Source organism: Myotis lucifugus, unplaced genomic scaffold (assembly GCF_000147115.1).
Source record: "Myotis lucifugus unplaced genomic scaffold, Myoluc2.0 scaffold_70, whole genome shotgun sequence".
Taxonomy (NCBI): Eukaryota; Metazoa; Chordata; class Mammalia; order Chiroptera; family Vespertilionidae; genus Myotis; species Myotis lucifugus.
Window position 1 is genome coordinate 1208074 of NW_005871118.1, and position 24492 is coordinate 1232565.

At 39.0% G+C, this 24492-nt stretch overlaps 1 protein-coding gene and 1 pseudogene across 2 annotated transcripts; both read right to left on the reverse strand.

The window, feature by feature from the left end:
- On the reverse strand, positions 1-24413 carry MLF1 (myeloid leukemia factor 1). Of its 2 annotated transcripts, XM_006090309.3 has the most exons (8): positions 24257-24413; positions 16163-16310; positions 13120-13161; positions 8767-8850; positions 7529-7657; positions 3562-3721; positions 1290-1428; positions 1-302 (listed from the first exon to the last, which is right to left on the reverse strand). In XM_006090309.3, the coding sequence occupies exons 1-8, from the start codon at positions 24301-24303 to the stop codon at positions 197-199; spliced, it is 855 nt and encodes a 284-aa protein (XP_006090371.1). In that variant the 5' UTR covers positions 24304-24413; the 3' UTR covers positions 1-196. The 2 variants fall into 2 exon arrangements, with proteins under 2 accessions (XP_006090371.1, XP_006090372.1); XM_006090310.3 differs by lacking the exon at positions 13120-13161 and having other exon boundaries at positions 24257-24411.
- LOC106697445 lies at positions 5597-7045 on the reverse strand (annotated as a pseudogene).
- Positions 24414-24492: the final 79 nt, after the last annotated feature.

Consider the following 24492-nt stretch of genomic DNA (forward strand, 5'->3'; position numbering starts at 1 on the left):
TTGCTGAAAATCAAAGTTTTATTTCTAAAGTAGGGACAACACAATGCTTGGCCTTCCACGAACATTGAGATATCAGAAGAAAGTTGCTAAGTACAGTACTGATTTAACAACAGGAGATTGGTCTTATGTGTATTACCCAGCACCATTACTTGCTCTGTAAAACAACCTAAACTGAACACATCAAATGCAAGACTGTTTATTTTTTGTTGATTTTCACAGGTGATCCTTTGATGTTGAGTTTGTCCACGAAAACATTTGATCTTCTTCCACTTTCAATGCCTGGACGTTGATGAGATTTCTCCCTGAGAAATATACATATAAAAATTAATACTATTTTTTTAAATAGTCAACGGTTTACAAATCAATACAAACATGTTAAAAAAATCACTGTGATTTAAGCAAGGTTTTATCTTAACAATTTCTCAATAGCTTTGAAAAACATATGTCATTTCCCTTGACATTTAAGAAAGCCGCCGCTGCTTTCCCGAGATAGATCTAACTATGCCTGGTTTAACCATGCTGCCCAACATGGCAGCCACTAGAAATGTCATTTATATTTTAATAAAATTCAGTTCCTCAGTTGCACCAGCCACTGAGGATGTGTGATTCCATCCATAGCTACATGTGACTAGTGGCTACATTTTTGGACAGTACAGACATAGAACATTTTCATCACTGCGGAAAATCACTTCAGAAGGTCCTATCACATGGTTCTAGTTTACAGAAAATGCCCGATAGGACCATAAATTATAGGTCATTTATAAAGAACATGCTTTCTTTCACTGGGACCTGGATTTCATAGTCACTCTTACCACTGTTAGGCTTTTATCAATAAACTTTTCAAAGTGAGACAAATACTACCTAAAATTAATATGGGAGATTTCCTACAGAAAATATTAGTGCTCTAAACTTTAAACAGGTATTTTAAAAATAAAAGATGCTGGCACGTGAAATTCTGCACAAAGCTTCTGACATACATTAAAATCTGTTTCACATGAATAATTATGTTATAGCACGTTCCTTATAGGAGGATATAGCCCTTATCTTCTGAAGCATAATTTGCTAGTGAGTTACTAATCATGTAATCCTGAAATATTATTATTTTTTAGGTATAAAATTAAACTGGTGTGGAATACTCAGATATAATGTAAATGACATCTTTCACAAAAATTGTTGATGAAAACAACTTGGATGTTAATGAGAACTTCTTGATAACAGAGATAAAATTAGGTAACTTTTTTCCTAACTATTCTTTGAACACCACAATTTATTTTAGAAATAACTCTTACCTTCTTTTAAGTTCTCGGGCTCCTGAATTCTCATGCCCAACACTTCGCATCCTGGTGTTTTCCAGATTGCACCACTGTCTCCCTTGTTTGTACTTTAAAATCTCATTTTGCCACTCATCATCAAAAGCATGAGCATCACCTACATTAAATATCGAAACAAAGGAGTAAGATTAAGGTATCAGTCGGTCAGTAAATGTCTTGCTCCTTACAAACTTCATTCTAGCCCAATGTTTCCATCAATCTAACCTCAAGATAGAGACAGGAAACTGCTTCAAATACAAAGGTCTTTGGCTCAGGGTGATATTTCCTTTTCTGTTTGTTCCTCTCCTATTCCTATTGATAATTTTGTCATTGATGATCTGCTTTTTCACAGACCTGCCTGGATATCACATCATTCTACCCAATGGACCCCTTGACCCTATTATACCGACTTTCAGTCTTTCTTCCTGGGTCTTCCTATAATGATCATCCTTTTTCTCTGTATTTGGGCACTCCTCTTGTGGCTAGCACTCCTATTACCCTCACCATCTTCCTATGTAATTTGGCCTCACAAGTGTCTGTTGTCAATTTCCTAAGACAGGTTACTCATTTTGACTGTCAACTTATGTTGTTATGAAGTAGGTAACCTCACTTCCATAATAACAACAGATAAATGGCAATACTGGTTCTTTCAGACTGCCTTTATAATAATGTATTCCTTCACTAAATCTTTCTTTAGTATGTTAATTATATTTCAACTAGAGGCCCGGTGCATGAAAATTCATACACTGGAGGGGAGGGTCCCTCAGCCTGTCCTGCTCCCTCTCACAGTCGGGAGCCCTCAGGGGCAGGAGGCAACCCAGTTATCAGGGGAAGGTGACGCCCCCATCACACCTCTGCTGCCGCCACTGTCGGCAGCGCAAGCCTCAGCCAGCCCTGGTTACCTGAGTCTTGGGCAGCCCTGGGCGGCTGGGGGGTTGAGGGGACTGGGAGACTCTGGAGGCAGGTGTGCGGCAAGGCCGGATGCCTGCTGCCCCGGGGGGGCTGAGGGGACTGGGCGCTACCATCTTGTGGCTGTGGGCACCGCCATATTTGAGGGTGTGGCAGTCAATTAGCATATTCCCTCCCTATTGGCTATGGGCAACACCATCTTTGAGGGCATGGCAGTCAATTAGTATATTCCCTCCTTATTGGCTGTGGGCGCCGCCATATCTGAGGGTGGGGCAGTCAATTAGCATATTCCCTCCTTATTAGCCGTGGATGCCACCATCTTTGCAATGGTGTGAGGGTCAATTAGTATAGTCCCTCTTTATTAGATAGGATATGACAAAATTATAAAAGTTAAAAGTAAAGAAAGGTTAAGATGTTGTGGCTTCCATTTCATTGCATAAGAATAAGTTTATCAAACTCCAACCTTAAGAGAAATTCTCTTTCTAAAATTATATAATAATTCAAACCCTTTATGGTATTAAAATATTTTTGTTCAGGATACTTTCTGAAAATAGGAGATGAATATAACTTTAAAACTACAACCAGAAGAATTAGGATATGGGAAAGACAAATTCACTTAAAAATGAATGTAAAATCTAGAAAGTGAAAAAAATTTACTTGATATGTTATATATTACATTATATCTATTTCTAACAATACCAAAAATTAAAAATTAAAATCTTATTGATATAAAAGCCTAAATATCCAAAAATACCAAATCATTCAAATAAATTATGGCCTATTCATGAAGGTAACCATTTAAAATGTTTTTGAAAATATCATAGGTGACTGTTCACAATTATAATGGAGAATTAAAATAAGCACTATATAAATTATATAAACACTAAAATATTAACTTTGAAAAAAGTATATATGTTGATATATACATAACATTATTAGGAATAAATACACTAAAACATTAATAGTAGTTATTTTGGGTTGAAATTATGGATAATTTTCTTCTTTATACTTTTTTACATTTTTCAAATGTACTTCTTTGAAAATCAGAACTCATTTCGCCTACTGAATCTACTAAATAACAATTAAAAATATTCCATTTCCCAAATAGAACATAGTAGCACATAAAATGGTACTCAGCATTACCAAAATTACTATAAAAACAGATCTACTATGAAATTATGAAAACACAATGTATTACTTTGATAAGGTATTTCCTACACACTCATAAACTACCTCAAAACGACTTCTTATGAAATATTTCTACAAAAAATATTCAAGTTCCACCAGTGCAGGTGCTATTTTAACTTTACTAGGAAGAATGCTATTTTCTGCAAACACTTACTTTCATTCATATTGATGAACTCCTGGTTGACCTCTTCATCTCCAGTCTTGTTGTTCTTTGATTTTTTGATAACATGAGCTCGGTCATGGAGATGATGACCAACAGCCATTTTTTCTAGTCCACTGTCAGAATCTCTCAATGCTTTCCTAGTTTCCTTTATCTGTAAAAGTAAAGGAAATAAAAATGAGCTATTATTTAAATACTAGAGACCTGGTGCACAAAATTCATGCATGGGTAGGGTCCCTAGGCCTGGCTGGAAATCAAGGCTGATCAGGTTCCCCACCTCCCTGGCTTCTCCTTCCCTCGCTGCCTGCACGCCGCCATGGCATGGTTCCCCCCGCCTCCACGCCTCCTCCTTCCCTTGCCACCCACGTGCTGCCACCACACGGTTTCCCCTGCCTCCCCGCCTCCTCCTTCTCTCACTCCCTCAGCGCCCTGCCGCCACCACTGGTCCCCTGCCATGTTCTGTGCCGACCCCTGGTGGAAAGTGCACGTCACAGCGAGCAATCAAACTACCGTTCTCCTAGTCAAACTTCCGAGGGGACACTTTGCATATTAGCCTTTTATATATATAGATACATAGAATGGTTCTAATTCTAAACTCCTCAGGGCCTGTTTACTACAGAGATTAGACCATCAATCTACTGTTCTAAAAACAATGGGCACTCAGTTCCACTACCAACTTGCAGTAAAATTATGGTAATAATTCTCTGATATTTCCTGAACTGTGTGAAATTAAAATGTCTAGGACAAATAGGACCAATACAAATTTTTTCAAAATTGTAATCAAATGTTAAAACAAAGAATAACTTAATTTTGGAAAACTTAGTGCCTTTGACACTGCCCTTGACAATGTAATAGTAATACATGCTAGCATTCCTATAAATAAGGGCAGCTAATTATTCAGCAGTCATGTTGATGAGACTGAATCTCATGACTCCTACCTATGAATTCTATGGGTTATTAGACTATCTATGATAGCCAAAGCTATTAATATGGTTCTCTAGGGGACATCTACATTTATATTCTGTTTATGTTTATGATGCATGTAATTTACAGCAAGTTAAAATTAAAATGTCAGAGGTGAATTAGCTGCACTATTGCAAAAGCATCATTAAAAGATATAACTAATATGTAAGAACTAAAGAAATTAACCACTCACACCCATTAGATAGGCAAACCTAACTCTTTTACTATAATTACTAACAAAGAAATGGAGAAATGTGAACTCTTATACCAGAGTTTGTGGAAGCTGACTGTTTCAATCACTGTGTGATAGTGTAATTTCTAATGCAAAGTGATACATACCTCCTACACCCAGCCAATGCCATTCCTAGATCTTTTGCACAAGGAGACTTTTGTAAATATGAATAAATGAAAAATTAGAAATACTCAAAATGTTTATCAGTAGAAAAATAGATTTAAAAACTGCTATTTAATCATATTTGGGATACTATTAGGAAGATAAAGAAACCAGAGCTAAATACATATCAACTTGAATAAATCTGAGGCATATTATTGAGCAAAGTCAAGTTGCAGAGGACACATGCAAAATGACACCATTTACATAAAGTTTAGAAACTTGAAAATAATTCATTATATTATTTATGAAGCATATATAAGTAACAAAATTATAAAGACCTGCATGAGCATGATAAATTCCAGATATAGGAAAATGGTGCTCTTTGGGGGAGGGAGAAAAGGAAAAGGGACCAAGTAGGGAGGAAGGCATTGGAAGCTTTAACTGCATCTGCAAAGTTTCTTGCTTAAAAACAAAACAAAACAAGAGACAACTTAAACAGAGAAAAATGTTGTGATTTAAGACATATAAATATTAATAATATTCTTTTTTTACATATTCAGCATTTTTATTTAAATTTTTAACAATTTACATATCTCTCCACCCTTTCTTTTAAGTTAGTGTGACAATTTCCATAATAAACTACTAAAAGAGAAGCTTTGGTCAAAAATGGAATGAAATAGCAAAAACCAAAACCAAAAAAAACCCCCAAAAAAACCAAAATACAAACAAAACTCAATCACTGCTGCTTTTAAAAATCCAACACTTTCACCAATGATATTCAAACAAAACCACACAAACAACATTTGCGCGATATGTGTCTTCAGAGTTTCCTTGCGGCTGGCTCTCCTCACCATCATGCACACGGTGGAGCTGCCGTGGGGCAGTCTGTCAGTCTGTCAGTCTGTCATGCTGGATCTGGGAGGCTCACTCAGCTTCACATTATCCAGAGGCCCTGGATGGAAAACTCTAAGGTCTTGAAATCCCAAATTGTCATGGCTCCATCGATGCCAGTAGTGCAAAATTTGCGACAGTCTTGCTTGTCCACCTCATAAATACTAGATACTTGAGTGATGCTATTCTGGTGCAGAGTCTCCGAGGCTGTATTGCGGTCCTAGGTTGTGGCCCTCTTGCTCATGTTGCAGAAGCGTTCCATGGCAGACATGTTGCGCTGGATGCTCTGTTTTGGAATGTCTAGCTGGGAGACGAAAGTCAAGCAGCTGCGGTCATCATAGCTAAAGAGCATTGGGCAGCAGTCATGGCGGGCGGCTCCAACGCTATTCTCCGAGGCAAATGACACACTCAGGAGGGCCAGGAACTCTGTTTTCAGACTTGAGACCTGCACTCTTTTTGAGACATCGGCAACAGACACGGTGCTGTCGTGGCTGACCCAGGCCAGCTGACTCCCACTGGCTGAGAAGCTGACACCATGCACCCAGCCACCAGTACCACAGCCACCAGTACCACTGCCACCAGTACCACTGCCACCAAACTCTGACATCAGCTGACCAAAAGGCATCTTGCTGCCCCAGGGTGTACTGGCTGGCTTTCCATCCACTTCTTTAATGTACGCAGAAAACACCCTGCATTTGAAATCACATGATCCTGAAGCCAGCAAAACATTGTTGGGATGTCAGTCCAAGCTGAGGACCGTGGAGCGAATTGGCTTTTTATAATGTTCTTGCTTACCCACTGGTCATTTTCAGACTCAAAGTAACAACAGAAATGAGTCTTGCTCCACTTCCCACAGCAAATTTGTTCTCTAGTGGGGACCACTTGACAAAAGTGGCTGCACGGTTAATTCTCAGGATCACCAGGGTTGGCTTCCAGACACCATCTTTCTGACTCCAGACACAGGCATTGCGGTCTGCCCCGCAAGTGATGACGCGGTCGCTCTTGGGAGCCCAGTCGATACCTGTGATGTGTCCGTTGTGCTTGAGTTCCTGAGCTTTCACCCACTGGCTCCCGTTCTTTTTATAGATGTGAGCTTCATGATTATTGGGGCTAAGGCAATCTGGGTACGATCCCTGTTCCAGGCATGACAGGTGATTGGCTCTAGTAAAAATTGATGCAGGGACATTATTCTCAGTGGTTTCAAAGGATAGAAAGCTGGGGTCGGGGCAGTCCGGACCGGCTTGGAGCGGAGAATTCGCGGACTCTGGTCAGTCGACGCGAACAGGCCCCGGCGGGCGCTGGCAGAGGACCCTATATTATTCTTTATATCCTTTCTGTATACTTGAAATATCCCATGAGTTAAAAAATTCATTTACTTCAAATATAAGTTAAAAGTAGACATTTGTTTCATGAGACAAAGATTTCTTTTTTTTATTTCTTTATTGGTTAAGGTGTTATAAATGTGTCCTCATCCCCCCATTAACCCCCTACTCCCCCCCCCCCCCTCATGCTCTCATCCCCCTGTTGACAAAGATTTCTTTTAGTGTCTATGTATCTGTCAACATGTAAAGTTGATAAACATCAACAGATATTCACATAAATAAAGGTTGGGTGGGGAGACAAAAAATGCTTTATTGTTTTTCATAGTGGCGGGGTCTTCTCTCCTCCACATCCCCCCCCACAGAACCAGGTCAAGTTTGAATAATTAACCTTTGATAGAGCCAATCATTCCACAACTCTATAAAGCTCTAACACTGCTTAGAAAATACTTACTCCGCCTGGAGCCCGACGGGTTTGAGTTGAGGCCTGGAAAATCCTTGGCGGTTCATCTCCTACTTTGGAATAAGTCATAACTGAGGAAGAGGTAAACGAATGTCCATTTGGATCCATTGAAAGGTTACCCTACAAATATAAATTGTGAATTCAGAAAGTTTAGTCAAATATGCAGAACTAATGTCAGAGAACTCAAATAAGTAATAACACAACCAGAAGTTCTACTAAGGATACTATGCTATCGGTATGGTATATACAAATGGCACTACCAGGAAGGTCCTAACTTCCTTCCTTTTTAGCCACCAATTCCCACCTCCTAGTGAGAAATACAAGCGCGTCACTCAAAGATCCTTAAGTCTTTGGGATCAAAGACCTATGGCTTAGACTTAAATATAGATGCTGTGATACTTTTAGTCAGTGGTTGATGCTTATGTGCTAGTTTGCCAAGGTTGAGCCAATTAACCATACACCAAGAGTTTTATACCTCCTGTGGGTACCAGATTGCTAATTACTAAAATCATTCTGAAATGATCCTTAGATTTCAAATTAGAAGATTAAAATAACATGGGCCTTCTTCAGATTGAATCAAGTTATTGTTTTGATGTGAATATTGAGTAGAAAAGTAAGAATGGTAGGACTAGTATTTGGATGACATGGATCTAATTCAGTGTCTAAACATCATTCCAAAATTTTCAGAATTTTTTAAACACTAAAACTTAATTACTTAGATGATACAATTGCTTTTAAGTAGACAAAGTTATAAAATAATTTAAAAATCTAAATTCTTTTAAAATGTTCATTTACAATAGTGACCTTCAGCAGAACAAATGCTTTTGAGGTTGAATTTTTTTAATTTTGAAAGTTAATTCATGCTATTTTTCTCAAACTTGTTGGTTGTGGAATCAATTTTGTGGGTTGTGACCAGGATTTTTTAAAATCTGAAATAAAATAGAATATATCAGCACATATTGTAAATAATATGATCATTTTCTTAAACTTTTTCCAGGTATATTTTTTTTAGCACGCAAGTATTGTGTACTGTATCATGACATAGGACATAAATATATATATATTTTTGGTGAAAGTGTCATTTTATCACATCACTATCAAAGACAGATGCTATGAATAAGATATATTTTTAACTACTGTGTATCATGGTTTAAAAGATTTTGAAAGCCACTATAATATCGGGTACCAGTAACTGAAAATAATGTTCTCATCAATGTTTTAGTACTTACAAAGTTTCTTTGTAATTCCTGCATACTGTTTCGCATATTTAACATCATTCGGTCCACTGCCTGAAAAGGGCTGACATCTGTATGCTACAGGATATTAGGAAGTATGTTATTAACTATAAGTATAACAGGATGGAAACAAATCACCCATTCCAAAACAGCTGAAACTTTTTTTCTCAATTTATGCAGTGGGATCTCATGCAGTAATTGACCAAGCAAAGATAATTTAAAGACTATACAATGAAAATGATTTGTCAAAGAATATAATTAAAGCATACACAGAAATCCCAAATAGCCAACATATAAATGATTAGGGAGCCATAACACTATAAATACATGCATACATACATGTATGTACACACACACAAACACACAGATATAGAGGGTGGGGCAATAGTAGGTTTACAGTTGTGAGTATGCAAAACACAGAGTTTATTCTTGTATTATTATTTATTAACTAGAGGCCCGGTGCACGGATTGGTGCACCAGTGGAGTCCCTCAGCCTGGCCTGTGCCCTCTTGCAATCCGGGACCCCTTGGGGGATGTCGGAGAGCCAGTTTCGGTCTAATCCCCGCAGGCCAGGCTGAGGGACCCCACTGGTATATGAATCCGTGCACCGGGCCTCTAGTATGCATATAAGACCTTTGGTTAATCTCTTCCCGCCCTCTCCATGTCTGTTCCATGTTTCCATATCTGTAGTTTCCGCTCCTGCGTTGAGCATCTGCCCCCTGGTGGTCAGTGTGCATCATAGCTACTGGCCAGCTGGCTGGCCGGCCAACCAGTCGCTTAGGCTTTTATATATATAGATTATTGTATTATTTTCCATATGAACAACTGTAAACCTACTTTTGCCCCACCCTGTATGTGCAAGAACATATAAATATATACACAGTATCATTCATCAACTTTCTTAAAACATATTTAGCTAATATATAAACACTGATGTATTCTGGGCTGGGACAGGTCTAGCATAGACTAGTCTTCAAATCTTTCCTTCGTCCCTCTCTTAATACCCCACCACGCAAATAAATAAAACTTGGGCATAAGATACCTGTGTCACCCCCACCAGGACCACAGGGCTGACAGAAGTTGAGCCAGCCCTTCTTTTCATCATTGTGGGGTCCAGGTGATAGAGGTTCGCTCACTACCAATTTGCCGCCTACCACTGAAGGCTCAGAGGGCACACCCTTGACGCCTGACGCATGCTCCTTTACGAGGAGAGCTGAGAATTCCTCTAGAACAGTGGTCCTCAACCAAGAGAGACTGACTCCAGGGGGGTTATCCAGGGAAATACTCAGTTTTGTTTGTCAAGACTGAGGAGGCTGTATGACTGGCATATAGTGCGTAGAGGCCAGGAATACCGCTAAACATCTTACAAAGCATAGGGCAGCCCCCAGCCTGGAGAGCATTATGTTACACAAAATAAAGCCAGTCAGAGAAAGATAAGTATCACATGATCTCACTCATATGTGGAATCTAATGAACAACATAAACCGATGAACAAAAAACAGACCCAGAGACATAGAAGCATCGAACAGACTGAAAAACCTCAGAGGGAAGGCAGGGGAGCATGGGTGGGTGGGAAGAGATCAACCAACGAACTCATATGTATATATGCATAACCCATGGACACAGACAATAGGGTGGTGAAGGCCTGGGTTGAAGGGCGGGGCAGGGTGAGAGAGGTCAATGAGGGAAAAAGGGGACCTATGTAATACTTTCAACAATAAGGAGTAAAAAACACACTGACTTTATAATTATTAAAACACAAAAAGAATTATCAGCCCAAAGTGTCAGCAGCGTCACATCTGAGAAACTGCTCTAGAAAAATCTATAATAATTTTAGGTTTTATCACTGGAATATTCACCAGAAATTAAAAAGCAAAGCACACATTCTAATGTGCCACCCAATGCACTGTCTACTACTATTAAACAGAGAGAAAGTTTGGTTCAAGTCACTCAAGCAGGAGGAGTCTTTCGAGTCCTGTTAGGCACTGTGATTCATGCTGATATTTCAGCCCTACTGGAGGTCCTTTTGCTGTGTGCCAAGCTAGGACTCAACAAAAAATTATCATAGGCCTATTTATGGTTTTGCCCGCTGCTGGGTTTTTATTGCTAGTAAAAAAAATGGATGGGAAAACCATATTCCCATAATTTTGTTAATATTTAGAACACGCACTTAACACAGTACAGAACACAAATGCACATTGAGGAGATACTGATACATCCTTGGGCTGCAATATAATTAACCTGCATTTCAGAGATTCAGGAAACATTCTAAATAACCAGGCTGCAGGAGAGACACAATTCTTAAAGAGCTGAAAGGGAGCTGGCCCAAGGAAGAGGAGGAGAAGAGGGAGAAGGAAGAAAAGAAGATCAGATGTTTGGGTATATTCTGCCCTATGCTCAATTCACTGTCAAATCAGCCATCAAGAGATGTATCTGTACCTTCTCTGGGTGGCCCAGCACCTTGGAGTGACAAAAGTAGGAGTACAAAGTACAGCTGAGAGTCCAGTGGGCTCGCAAGGCCTTCAGGAACTTTGTACACATGCTCTCCTCTCTGCCCAGAACGCTTTCCCCTGACTCAGCATAGGTACTTTCCGCCCAGCATTCGAGTACTACCGTCTTAGAAAGACCCCCTATCTAAACCAATCTCTGCTCACCTCCCTCACTGTATCATTCCCCTGCATCATCTCCTTCAGAGTACTTGGAAGTACTTGGACGACCTGAAATCGTGCAGTTGTTTCCCACTCGATAAAAAGAACCTCTGAGAAGGCAGGGCTGTCTTATTCACTACTATACTCCCAATACTTTAGAAACACTTCCTGCCATATAGGAAGGCTCAATAAATATTTGCTGAATGAATAAACAAATTCTCTCTAGCTCAGCTCAAACCCCTATATCCAACTATTTACGAGATGGGTAAATCTACCCAGGCAACCCACAAATGCCTCAAATACAAAAGGCCCCAAAGTGAAATGATCCTTTTGGCCATTCCTGCCCTCATATCTACACCATATCAATGCTCTGTCTTATCTCAGTGGGATTCTCTTTCTCTACTGCTCCTGTAACCCTATCAATCACCAAGTTCTATCCATTCACCTCTTTAATTCTCTCAATGAGATTATTTCTCATGATCAGCACAGCCATCACCCAAGTAGCAGTTGTGAATACTACTCACAACACTTTAACAGCCTCATGACTGCCCTGCCTCCACTGTGGTCCCTTCTAATTTCTCCCTCCCCTTCAAGCACAATGATCTGTTTAAATGAGAACCTGACTCTATTACTATTTTGATAAAAACTGATCAACTGCTTCCTCTGCTCTTATGATAATGTCCACAGTCCTTACCAAGCTGAAAGAAGTCCTCGGTTACCCCTCCATCCTCCTCTACATCGACTCTCCAACTCATACTCTGGGGCCAAGTGATCCTAAATGTTCTTGCGCTCCTTAGCCTCCAGGTCTTTGCAGGTGCTGCTTCCTCTGTGTTGAGGACTCTTCTGCCCTCCCTGTTTTTCCTGGCTAACTCCTCCTAATCCTTAAGGTTCGTGGAGTCTTCTCTGATTGACCTCTATCCCCCACCCCCAAAGGGTTACAGGCTTTTTCCTATCTGTGCTCCCACAGCATGTCAAACTTCCTATCATTTTACTGATAACTCTGTTATAAATGCTTCTTTTCTTTGTCCCACTGAAAACTCTGATCAGGAAGGTTAAACTTTAAGGAGACAAATAGTTGAAGTCGGGCACAAGAGAATTAAAAAAAACTTTTTCATGAGAGTGTAGATGCATCCATAGGAAATGTTCCAAAGTCATGCTATTCTCTGCCACTCCTCAGACTGCCTTCCAATGTGTTAGAAAGTAGCATTACAGAAAATAGGACACGAGCCCAAAGAAACAAGGTGGGAGAAAAGCTGGGTGCAGCACAGGCACATCTGGAAGTGGGGAAGACAAAGCAGCACAAGCTGCCAGTAGAGACGGAGAGAAAGCAGCCGATCTGAGCTTTGCAGAACGTGCTTGTCCACCTAAGGGCTGGTGCTGTTCGCCTGCTGGAAAGTCATCATAAGCACGTCTCCAACTTGTAATCCCTTTCGGAAATCAAGTGAACGCTCATTCATCTATTAAAATGTACTTTTTATTTTTGAGGACTGATTTTATATATGTGGATAGGACTTACTTCAGAAAACACATGCTAACACACTCTAAAATAAACTTAATACGTGAAACAGGTTTTCAGTACAAATACTAAAAAGCCACTACTATAAAAGTAAAGCTGCATGCCAATTCAATTTGCTTGAGTTAATGAAAAATAAATATGTTAGGAAATAATGCTAAAATGGTTTTGTCTCATGATACGAACCATACCACCAAAACTGCCAAAAGGCACAAGAGAATTCACTGCCTAGAAAAAAATCCAATTAATTTGGTTATGATATTTATTATATGATAATCCCGGGAAAAGAAAGAAATGCACTATATACTCACCTAGTTCAGTGCTAGTAAAATTATGGAACCTTTTAATCAAACAGAACTCAGCATATATTTTTAAAATTCCCTGCTTATTATTCATTGTACAGCCTGACAGGAGCCTGGCAGGCAAATAGGAGACACCATATATCACTTTTAAATATGACTACTCTAGTATTTATTAAAGGCAGTTAAAAAGTATTTGCTATGGCTTAATACTCACATATCTCAAAGGAAAAGCAAATTCACACCAAAATTAATTAAAACATAATGTACAATGATTAAGATTATATCATCTTTCCTTTGCTCAGCTATTCCATATTTTTAAAAGATCAGTTAATCTTGCCTGTAACTGATTAAAAGTAAAAATCTATCTACATTAATAACATTTCAAAAGATTAGTAGAGATATTGGACAAAAATTTTAATAAATACCTCCTAAGAACTAATTTATGAAATAAAAAATACAGACTTCAGAAAGGATCACACACATAGATGTAAAAGTATTTACGGCCTTCAATAGGCAAAAGAATGTTAAGTGTAATAGATAGAATAATAAAAATTTATAGTTCAAAAATTATACTCCTCAATAGCTAAAGATGAAAAAAAAAATTAGACACATGTATACAAATGAAAAACTTTCATTACTTGAGAGTTTCAAATGTTGAAAATAAATTTTGAATTTCTGGGTAAAAGCTATATATATATATAGTCAGTGATAATTTTTTTCCTGTGTAACTTATGTTGAAAAATAGAAAAAACTGTGTTTACATTAAAAATTGTATATCAAATGATATATACTTATTACTGTATATCTACAACAGTAATCTCCAAAGTGTCTTGGATGCACCAATAAAATTCTTCTATTTCTTGTCACTGAAAGAAAAATAATACCTCTTTTTATTTCTTTTTATTGATTCTGGTACCAACACTCAATCTAAATGTCAGATGCTCACATGTCACATCTTGAATGATAAATTGCCTAATTAAATACATTTAAAGATTAAATTATCTAATTTTAAATAAAATTAATCTTCTCAAAATGGACAACTGGCTTAAAAATAGCCCCATAAAGAAATCATGAACTGAAGAAAATGCTAACAACACAAACCCAAGGAAATGGCATAGCTGATGCTTCTCCGACTTTTGTAGGAATCTCTGTTTTCCCTCATAATATGGCTGGTGAAGATGACAAATGTCAAGAAATGGCCCCCCCAAAAGAAGAAAAACAGGTTCAAGGTGTCTATTTAAAAGCATCAGCATAACGGCTTACTGCTCCACCAAAACACTCAATTTGAAACATAACTTCACAAAAAGAGAGAAACTTTGTATTAATAGGTCAGCTAGCATGCTCAAAAAGCCTATTGTTGTTTTGGCTGTGTTCTTTCAAACTTAGCACTACTCTCTTTCATCGTCTGCAGTCAATTTCTAATTTTTGTTTTAAGCACAAGTACCCAGGAAAAAAAGATTAGGTTCCATTTCCAGTGAACGACCAGCAGCTTACAGCTGATGTAGACAGGCAGCCTCAGTAAGAACTTTATAGCTGAATTACAAACAGATCTACGTAGTATACTTACTTACAAGGGAATAAAATTGTCACTTCTTGCTTCTTTCACAAAAGCTATGAGTAGCTCATTTAGGACATAAATACAAAGCACTATATAAAGCTCTATTCTTCCCTTGCTCTGGTTATAGCAGATATACAAAATATTTCAATGGTCATGTGAAAGATAAAATTTTAGAATGTTACATTTGATTTTTCTTCCCTCTTTGATAATTTATCCTTTGATTTTAATATTAGACTTTTATAGAAGTTGAATATATATATATATGGTAAATGTAATTCTGTCCATTAAACTTCTTAGAAGTATTTAAAATATTTTGCTCTATTTAAGATGATTGAAAACAGAAAATATGAAAAGATGTTTTTGTTTTTTTTTCCTGGAAGATTCTGGAAGTTTTCTAATTGATCAATTTAATGTTCACTGAGTTCCAAATATCTACATTCCAATTGCAGAGATTCATCTTTATAGAAACTTCTATGGATTTGTTACTCTAGAACTGCCATTCCTAAGGCTGAAAAAGCAATAGAAATAAACAGAAAGGAAAATAGTCAAGATATATTAAATACCCTGAGATTTTTTTAAAATTTGTTTTTATTTATTTCAGAGAAAGGAAGGGAGAGGGAGAGAAACATCAATGATGAAAGAGAATCATGGATTGGCTGCCTTCCGCAAGCCTCCCACTGGGTACTGGGCCCACAACCCAGGCATGTGCCCTGAAGAGGAATCAAACTGCGACCTCCTGGATCATAGGTCAATGCTCAACCACTGAGCCACACCGGCCGGGCCTGAGATATTTGTTGTTGCTATGAGTATGGTTGCAACTTAGCTTTGCTCTCAGACAAGAATTAGGAAAATATACTGCAATTATGCAAGACTTTTGAATACAGTTAAAAGTTAATATAAATTTTGAAGATCTAAAATTTTAGATTGGCTTTGAAGAAGTCAATTGACTATGAAGAAGATTGGCTCTTCCTGGTCCAATAGTGATAATTATGCTATAGTTTTGGCTGCTATTTTGAAGTAGAAAAGAAAGTATTGTATGGGACAGGAAATATATGGCCTTGCTTATTCTAATTTAAGACATGGGAGGCATTTCTAAGGTGAGAACAAATCATACATATGCATATGAAAAACAATGCTTTAAATTTGGCTTATAATATATAACCATATGACCCTAAAAGTTTAGGTAGCATAGTGAAATGCTATATAGCTAACAGTTCATTGTTAAAGGGTTAAGCTTTCCAACAAGTCCCTCCCTTTATAGAGTAGTTATTTCCATAGCATAAGTATTAGTCATATCCTATCATGATAGATACATTTTTCTATAATACCTTTCTTAAAATTCCCACTAACTTTAAAATAAAGAACTTACAGTCAAAAAATTTTCCCCATCATCACGTCCTGAACGATTATGAGCTCTTCTTCTACCATCAGAGATGCTAAGCAAGTCTCTTCCAAAAGGTTCAGAAAAACTTCTCATCATCTGTCGCATACTTTCTCGGTGTGCATGAAAAGAATCACTGTTGAAAATCATGTAAAAGTAAGTGTTGGAATTTAAATAAGTAATAGGCAGATAAATACAACAATGAAGTATTCTGAGCTAAGATGTTTGTTAAAGTGACAAAAGAACACTTTAGAATAGAATCCTATTCAATAAAAGCCTAATATGCAAATTGACCAAATGGTGGGACGACTGGCAGAACGACCAGTCGCTATGACACACACAGACCACCAAGGGGCAGATGCTTAATGCAGGAGCTGCCCCCAGCCCACAGGCCCCAGGCTGGCTAAGGTGGGTGCCAGCAGGGCCCCCCCCAATTGCTCCACTGGTCACCTCACAGAGGAGGTGACCAGCGGCGGTTGGGGGCCGGGGCTGGTGAGTGGGTGGCGCCACGCCCGCCAAGGTGGGTGCCAGTGGGGGCCTCCCGATTGCCTTGCCAGTTGCCCCATAGATCGGCCCTGATCGTCGACCAGGCCTAGGGACCCTACCCATGCACGAAGTTCATGCACTGGGCCTCTAGTTATATCATAAAAACCTACTATCCATAAATACAATTTATAGATAATCGATATCTCATAAAGACCTACTATGCATTTGGCCAGACTGTTCTTTTTATTCACTATAATTCACTTATGAATAATAATAAAAATATATCTTTATTTATCCTTTATGATATAAAAATGTTAAACACAAAGTAACACATCTCTGAAAATAAAGTGTTTCCTATAGAAACATGCAATTTAGTGAGTCTTGTTTTTCTGATTGCATTACATACAATTGGGTTAGAAATTTAGCAACTAAATGTGGCTAATTTAAAATGTTGCCCAGGGTTCTCTTTATTTAAATATGAGTAGGTATATTTATATGTAGGGCAAATGCTAAAAAAGAAATCTTTATTTTTTGAGTGACATGAACAAAAGGCAGCCTGTTGGAAAAAGCATTAAGATGAAAGTGGGCTTGCAGCCTGGCTTTTGCACCTGTCGGGACCACTCAGGAAGAAATCTGGCTGGACCCTGAAGTGAGTGCAACTCACGTCTACCCAGAACAGCAACTGCTTGCAAATAAGACTTCAAGATTTCTCTTGTTCAAGCGTGAATTCTTTTTCATCAACGCTAAAAATCTCTTGCAGTAGTCACCAACTGTTTTAATGTGTTTTTAAATTAACCTCCTACAGAGTTTATCAGGTGAGAAGTTAATAGTTTTTATATATTTCTATCTATTCATATTGTTCTCCTTTGAAATTAATGTTTCATTCTTTCAGGAAAACTTTATTATTTATTTATTAAATTTTATTATTTATTTATTATTTATTATAATTTTATTTATTATGACGGCCATACTGCCTCTTTCAAGATCACTGACACAAACCACAACCAAACATAGTGACATTTGGTACTAAATGTACTTTTTCTACTCCATGTTATTAATCTATCACAAGCTAGGAAAAATAAATTGTTACCCCCATCCCATCAAATTTTAACTCTTAAATTGATTCTGGGCCTGTTTGGAATAATTTCAACATAAACTTTTTTTTAAACTTAATTATTATTTTTTTTTTTAGAGCTAGAAGAAGGGAGAAGGAAAGAGAAACATTGATGCGAGAGCCAACCATAGATTGATTGCCTCCTGAACACCCCCTACAAGGGATCAAGCCCACAACCCCCACATATGGGAATCAAACCAGCAAGTGTTTGGTGCACGGGATGATGCCCAACTAATTGAGCCACACCGGCCAGGGCATGAAAGTTGGCTTTTTTTTTTTTTAAGGGCTGGTATAGTTTCACTTCAGAATAAGTCCTGCTTTTAAGGCTCAAATACAAATATACATATGTATATATCCACATGCACATATATATTTGGGGGCACAGCTTATAATTTTATTTAGTCTGTATAAGAATATAGATATTTATACTTATAAACAAAACCATTACATTATTTATTACATAAGGGTCTCAGATTGATATGGCAATCCCATTCATCAAAGGAAATTCCTCCCTCCCTCCCTCCCTTCCTCCCTCCCTCCCTCCCTCCCTCCCTTCTTTCCTTCCTTCCTTCCTTCCTTCCTTCCTTCCTTCCTTCCTTCCTTCCTTCCTTCCTTCCTTCCGGTCCTTCTTTCCTCCCTTCCTCCCTTCCTTCCTTCCATCCTTCCTTCCACTATACATACTAGTAGCAAAAGCTTGCTTAGCCAGCAGATTGTTATGATCCTCATAATAATAAAAAAATGTTCCCTAGTTTCAATGAGGTGTATGGGTACATAAAGAAAATACATCAGGCGATCCAAATTTTAAAGCTAGAAATAATACACATAACATTCAAGAAAATCTTGAGGGCATGGACCATAACTTCTACAAATTTATGTTAGAGTCCACAGGGCTGAGCATATAGTAGAAACTTAAGAAATATGTGGAGAATGAATTACATAGCTACAGGCAATCTATTTTCCCAATAATTAGAAGCACAGTTTAAAATGATAGTATGGCATAAACCTTTGATACTGAGTTGTAGGAATGACTATGATCCCTCCCATCCTATAAGTACTCTCCTACTTTTGCATGATTATTTATAACTAGTGGCCTGGTGCACGAAATTCATGCACGGGGGGGTGGGGAGGAGTGTCCCTCAGCCCGGCCTGCACCGTCTCCAATCTGGGACCCCTCGGGGGATTAGGCCTGATTTAGGCCTGATCCCACTTCTGCCTGCCAGCCTGATCGCCCCCTAACCGCTACCCTGCCGGCCCGATTGCCCCCAACTGCCCTCCCCTGCTGGCCCAATGGCCCCCAACTGCCCTCGCCTGCCAGCCCGATTGCTCACAACTGCCCTCTCCTGCTGCGACCTGCCTCCTCCACTGTGACCCGCCTCCTCCACGTGAGGTGGAGAAGACGCCAGGACCGGCCTCCTCCACGCTGCATGGAGCCGCGGGACTCCCAGACCTCACCGCATGAAGCGGCTGCTGGGCCCCACCTCCGCTGTGCGCGTGGTCATCTTGTGGTGGCCATCTTGTGATGATGTCGCACATGAGGGCCACCTAGGCTTTTATTAGTATAGATGTTTACTTTTATTTTTAAATACTAGAGGCTCAATGCACAAAATTAGTGCAAGAGTAGGCCTTCCTTCCCCAGCTGCCAGCACGGGCTTCCCTCTGGCACCTGGAACTCGGACTTCCCATGCAGCCCTGGCTTCGTCTGGAAGGTTGTCCAGAAGGACTTCCAGTCTAATTAGCATATTATGCTTTTATTATCATAGATGTATTTTTTAATTGATTTTGGAGAGGAAGGGCAAGGGATAGAGAGATAGAAACATCAATAATGAGAATCATTGATCAGCTGCCTCCTGCAGGTCTTCTACTGGGGATTGAGCTGCAAGCCTGGCATGTGCCCTGACTGGGAATCGAATCATGAACTCCTGGTTCATAGGTTCATGCTCAACCATTAAGCCACACTAGCCGGGCTATAATGTTTATTGATAGAACTAAGCATTAAGATATGATTAGATGCTATCAAATGGCATTTCTTGACCCAGCCAACTATGTCATAAATGTGTTGTACTCCTTAACTACCCAATGAACCAAAAAATGCACCAAATCAAGTATACCTTAAAAATTATTTCAGTGTAGGGTTTATGGTACCTCATTCTATAAATATGATATCCTAAAATATGTATAATTAAATTATAAGAAATATCCTTATAAAAGTATTTCTGAGAACATACATTTTTAAGTGCTAAACTCACAGTAGCTGTTAGGAGTCTTAAAATGGGACCCTGAAAATGAAAACTTAAAATTTTAGCTAAGTACTCTAAAGCTAACTTTATTAAATGATTAGAATTAGAATACTATTTAGCACCAAACTACATCATCTTAATGAAGACCTTACCTCAAACTATATGTCTGAAAACAAATATGTAAGTAACCTCAAACATTGTTCACAAAAGTTTATCTAGTAAGGTACTTTTTATTTCCTGCTATGACAATATTCTCAAACAAGAAAACATCAGTCAAGCCTGCCAGTGTGGCTCAGTGGTTGAACGTTGATCCATGAACCAAGAGGTCGCGGTTTGATTCCCTGTCAGGGCAAATGCTTGGGCTGTGGGCTTGGTCCCCAGTAGGAGGCAGCCAATTGATAATGTTTCTCTCTCATCAATGTTTCTATCTCTCTATCCCTTTCCCTCTCTTTCTAAAAAATCAATAAGAACATATTAAGAAAAGAAATTATCAGTCTATATCTTTCTTGTATATGAAATACATTTACTTTCAACTCAGTCAATGAATATGCCAAAAGAAGTGTCCTCCAATTATCTCCAAATTGCAAAATGAAATTTTAAAAAATTTAAGTAGAGATTATAAAAATGTAAGTTTCAGCTTCTGTGAAGATCTTAAGGAAATGGAAAAACAAAATCCTATGAATATATGCAGTTCTTTGACCAAAGACACATATGGTGCCCATATGAAGAGTTGGGTGCCTTAAGGAAATGCTAACAATTTATGATTAAAAATAAGGCTGATAGATATGTCAACCTGCTTCTGAGCCTTGAATATTTAATAGCTTAAATATTCAGACTTGCACGATCAGAATTCCATTTCTGTAGCTCAGAAGACCATGTTTCTGTACAAAGTAGAAATTTTTAGATTGTAATATATGCAAACTTTTATAGTAAACTAGAGGCCCATTGCACGAAGAGATTCGTGCAATAGGCCTTCCTATCCCTGGTTGCCGGCACCGGTTTTCCTCTGGCACCCGGGACCCAGGCCTTCACTCTGGCTGCAGCGGAGAAGCTAAGCCTCTTCAGTCTTCTTCAGTCGTATTCAGTCTTAGCTCTGCGTCTGCATATGCAAATTAACCACTATCTTTGTTGGGTTAATTTGCATACTCATCCTGATTGGCTGGTGGGTGTAGCGGAGTGACACCAATTTGCATGTTTCTCTTTTATTAGTGTAATCAACTCTGTTAGGGTATAGGATAGATACCAAAATAACTTTAACCTCAAATTAGTTTTCCTGCCCAAATATACACATATTTTTATTTCTTCTTTAGCAAATACAAATGGGAGGGGAAAGTAGCATCTTTGAGAGAAAACTGCATGCCAGGAAGTACCACCCATTGTTTTTTAGCCTTTGTGTTTTTAACCAAATTACAAGTATTATTTATTTACAAGGTATATATGAAGGTATGCCATAAGTCGATTTTCATTGAAATAACTTCAGCTCAGCAACATAAGAAGATACAAATACAAAAAATCCCAAATATATAAAACAAACTAACATATCACTTTTAAAGTTTCTCTTTAATTTTTGGTTGAAATTTAATATGTGCTATTATGTGAAGGTAAACATTTAAAATGAATATATTTGAACTTAAAACCACATATTTTAACTGTGTTTTTACTCAGATATTTTAAGCATTTGACAATTTGACCACAGTATTTTACCAGTCCCAAACTATTTAATAATTATAATTTTATATCCAAGAAGTATATAGTTTTAATCTTCTCACTTTTAAATAACTAGTAAAGTAACAAAGTGTGCTTATATTGATATCCTTGGTTCCGAACTGATGGATTATTTAGGAAATGGTACTGTTCAAATTAGAAAGTGCCACATCAATAAGGGCATCTGTTGAATGCAAATAATTGCTTTCAGCAATAAATACCAGAACAACGACAAGACAAAGAGTCAAGGACACCAGATTATCATTACACAATATTTATTGAAAACTTTCTACGTATCAGACATTAAACTACCCACAGGGAACCCAGTGACCAGACACATAATGTCAGCAATGGGGATAATGCTTATATAAAGATGGCATGAATTCCTTATGTTTGACTTATATTAATTAATGGATATTCATTTCATTTGAGTTTGGGTTAAAATGGGTAGGTCAAATGATGTTACCTGAAATATATATAAACTCACAGGGTTTTTTTTATTTTCCTCTAACCTCTTCAAAGTGCGTTTACTCTCTATATAGTTAGTTGTGGAGCAAAGAAATTACAAGCATGAATCAGTTTTATAAAGTTAATGACAATAATTTTATCTTACATTTTTATGATACAGCTTCCTACCTTTAAAGAAGGGATGACTGAACTGATGTTACACGGGCATGTCACTGATGGTCTTTTCCACCCTAAGCACAGGGAAGCGTGTTCTTTGAGGCATGCCTACTATTTGTAGTCTGTTACTATTTCTGACCCTGACCCTTGGGTTCATTGCCTTTGCTCAAAAGAGTCACCTAAGAGTTTAAATTACACTTTTGCTAGACAGCTTAAAGAAGGTACTAATTATACATTCACAGTTTAGTTAAGGCCATTGCTCTTTTTGATACGATCAAGGACATAATACAACAGAAAAGCTGTGTATCATAATCTTCTTAACCCACTGTACTGAGGTCACAATTTCATAAGAACCACTTCAACAGCTCCACTAATCTATGGATATATTTAGTCCCTACTCTCAGAGGCTTTTCAAAGAGCAGATCATAATACAAACTTTGAAATCTGTTAAAATGGCACTGGTTGTAAATGTCCCGATAGCTTCTAAACAAGTGAACTAAAACAGCACAATGAGTTTGCTGTTTAGTGAATAACCTTCAGAAGAGTTGGTACAACTGAGCTTTTTCGGTCACACTAGAAATTAAAGTCTCCTGCAGGTATTAATTACATTTTCTATAGTCCTCTTTGTTTCATTAGCTTTGGTTCCTTAAATGTGGGTGTAGCTATTCCACTGTTAATTATTCTCTCAATTATTACTTTGATGTTATATGGTTTTAAACATTTAAGTCAATATTTTCCTTTAAGAAAATCTACATGGAAGGTAAACTGTTAACATTTTAACCTTGAAAAAACAGGGTCCCTAAGTTGCCTAGAGAAATAATTTAATTAAATTTAATTAAAAGAAAGATCTAATTAAATTAAGGACACCAAGTTAAAATTCAAACTGGCAAAACACTTGGGCAAAAACGGATCACAAATCTTCCTGTTCTAGGGACGCAATTACATTAGATTATTACTTTTCTATAATCACCAAAAGAAGAATTTTTTTTTTAACCAGAAAACTAGATCATAATGGAACAACTAATTCATTTCTGGATGTCATCCTCCTAAGGCATCACATTAATTTCACTTGGACCGGTCCACGGGTTGGCACCTGCTACCTGGGGTGTTAAATGCACCCTCTCCCTGCTTCCCTGCCCTCTCGCACTGCTGACCGAGGCAGCGTCCCTTCCCGAACAAGGCCAGCTTTGCAACAAAGCGAGCAAGAAAAACAAACACTGCACATGGCAACTCCCACGCCCCTGGAGGTGAGAGGCAGCACACCTCTCCAACTTCGTGGTGCGCTCAGAAACACGATTAAAAGTGCTGTTTTAGAGAATGTTTCCCTTTTCAAAGAACTGCCCTCCTACAAGGCACTCCGCAGCCCTCATTTGGAGTTGACACAGGGGTGGGAGGTCCTGAGAGCCTGCATCCTTCTCGCCATCAGTTCCACGGGGGATGGCCGTTACCCAGAGGCAGTTACCGCCCCCGCAAAGCCCCTGCAGCGGGGAAGCCGCACTCCCAAGGAGGAAAGCCAAGGGCGGGGTGCGGGCACCGAAGTCTGGCCAAGTGAGAGCAGCTCTCACCCCGGGTGCGGGGTGCAGGGGAGGGCTGCTCAGATCTGGGCTCTCCTCACGCCCCCAATCCTCCTCTCCTCCTTCCTCCCCCCAAGTCCTTTCCCATCCCAGCTCCCCAAACTCTTCTCACTTCACCTCACGGACCCAAACTCTCTTGCTTCTCTCTACGCCCCCCCAAACCTCCTCTCCCCTCCCTCGTTCACCCCTAAGTCCTCTTCTCCCTTCTTTCTCACGCCCTCCCCCCCCAAAGTCCTCCTCTTCCTCAAACTGCCTCCCTTTCGCCCTCTCAAACTCGCTCTTTCCCCTTAAAATAGTTCCCTAGAAAAATCCCTAATTGCCGCGCGCTGGCGGGGACACTCACGAGAAGAAGGGGTCATCCTCAAACCCGCTGTTCAGCATCCGGAACATGCTGGCGGTCGGGGCCGCGGCGGAGCGGACAGGTCGGAGGACGGTGTAACTCGCCGCAGCCACGGCTGGACCCGGCCGGCCCCGCACAGTCCGGGCTTCTAGCTCGGCTCCGTCGGTGGTGGCCGCCCGGAAAGGCGGAGCCGGACGCAGCGCTGATTTCCCATTGGACGCTGGTTCCCCGACGTCACA

Excerpts from the sequence above, each read along its gene's own strand:
- MLF1 (XM_006090309.3), bottom strand. The coding sequence starts at position 24,303 with ATGTTCCGGATGCTGAACAGCGGGTTTGAGGATGACCCCTTCTTCTC. Across the intron at positions 3,722-7,528 it reads CCCGTCGGGCTCCAGGCGGA|ATAAAGGAAACTAGGAAAGC; the intron begins GTAAGTATTTTC and ends TTACTTTTACAG. Across the intron at positions 303-1,289 it reads GCCCGAGAACTTAAAAGAAG|GGAGAAATCTCATCAACGTC; the intron begins GTAAGAGTTATT and ends TATATTTCTCAG.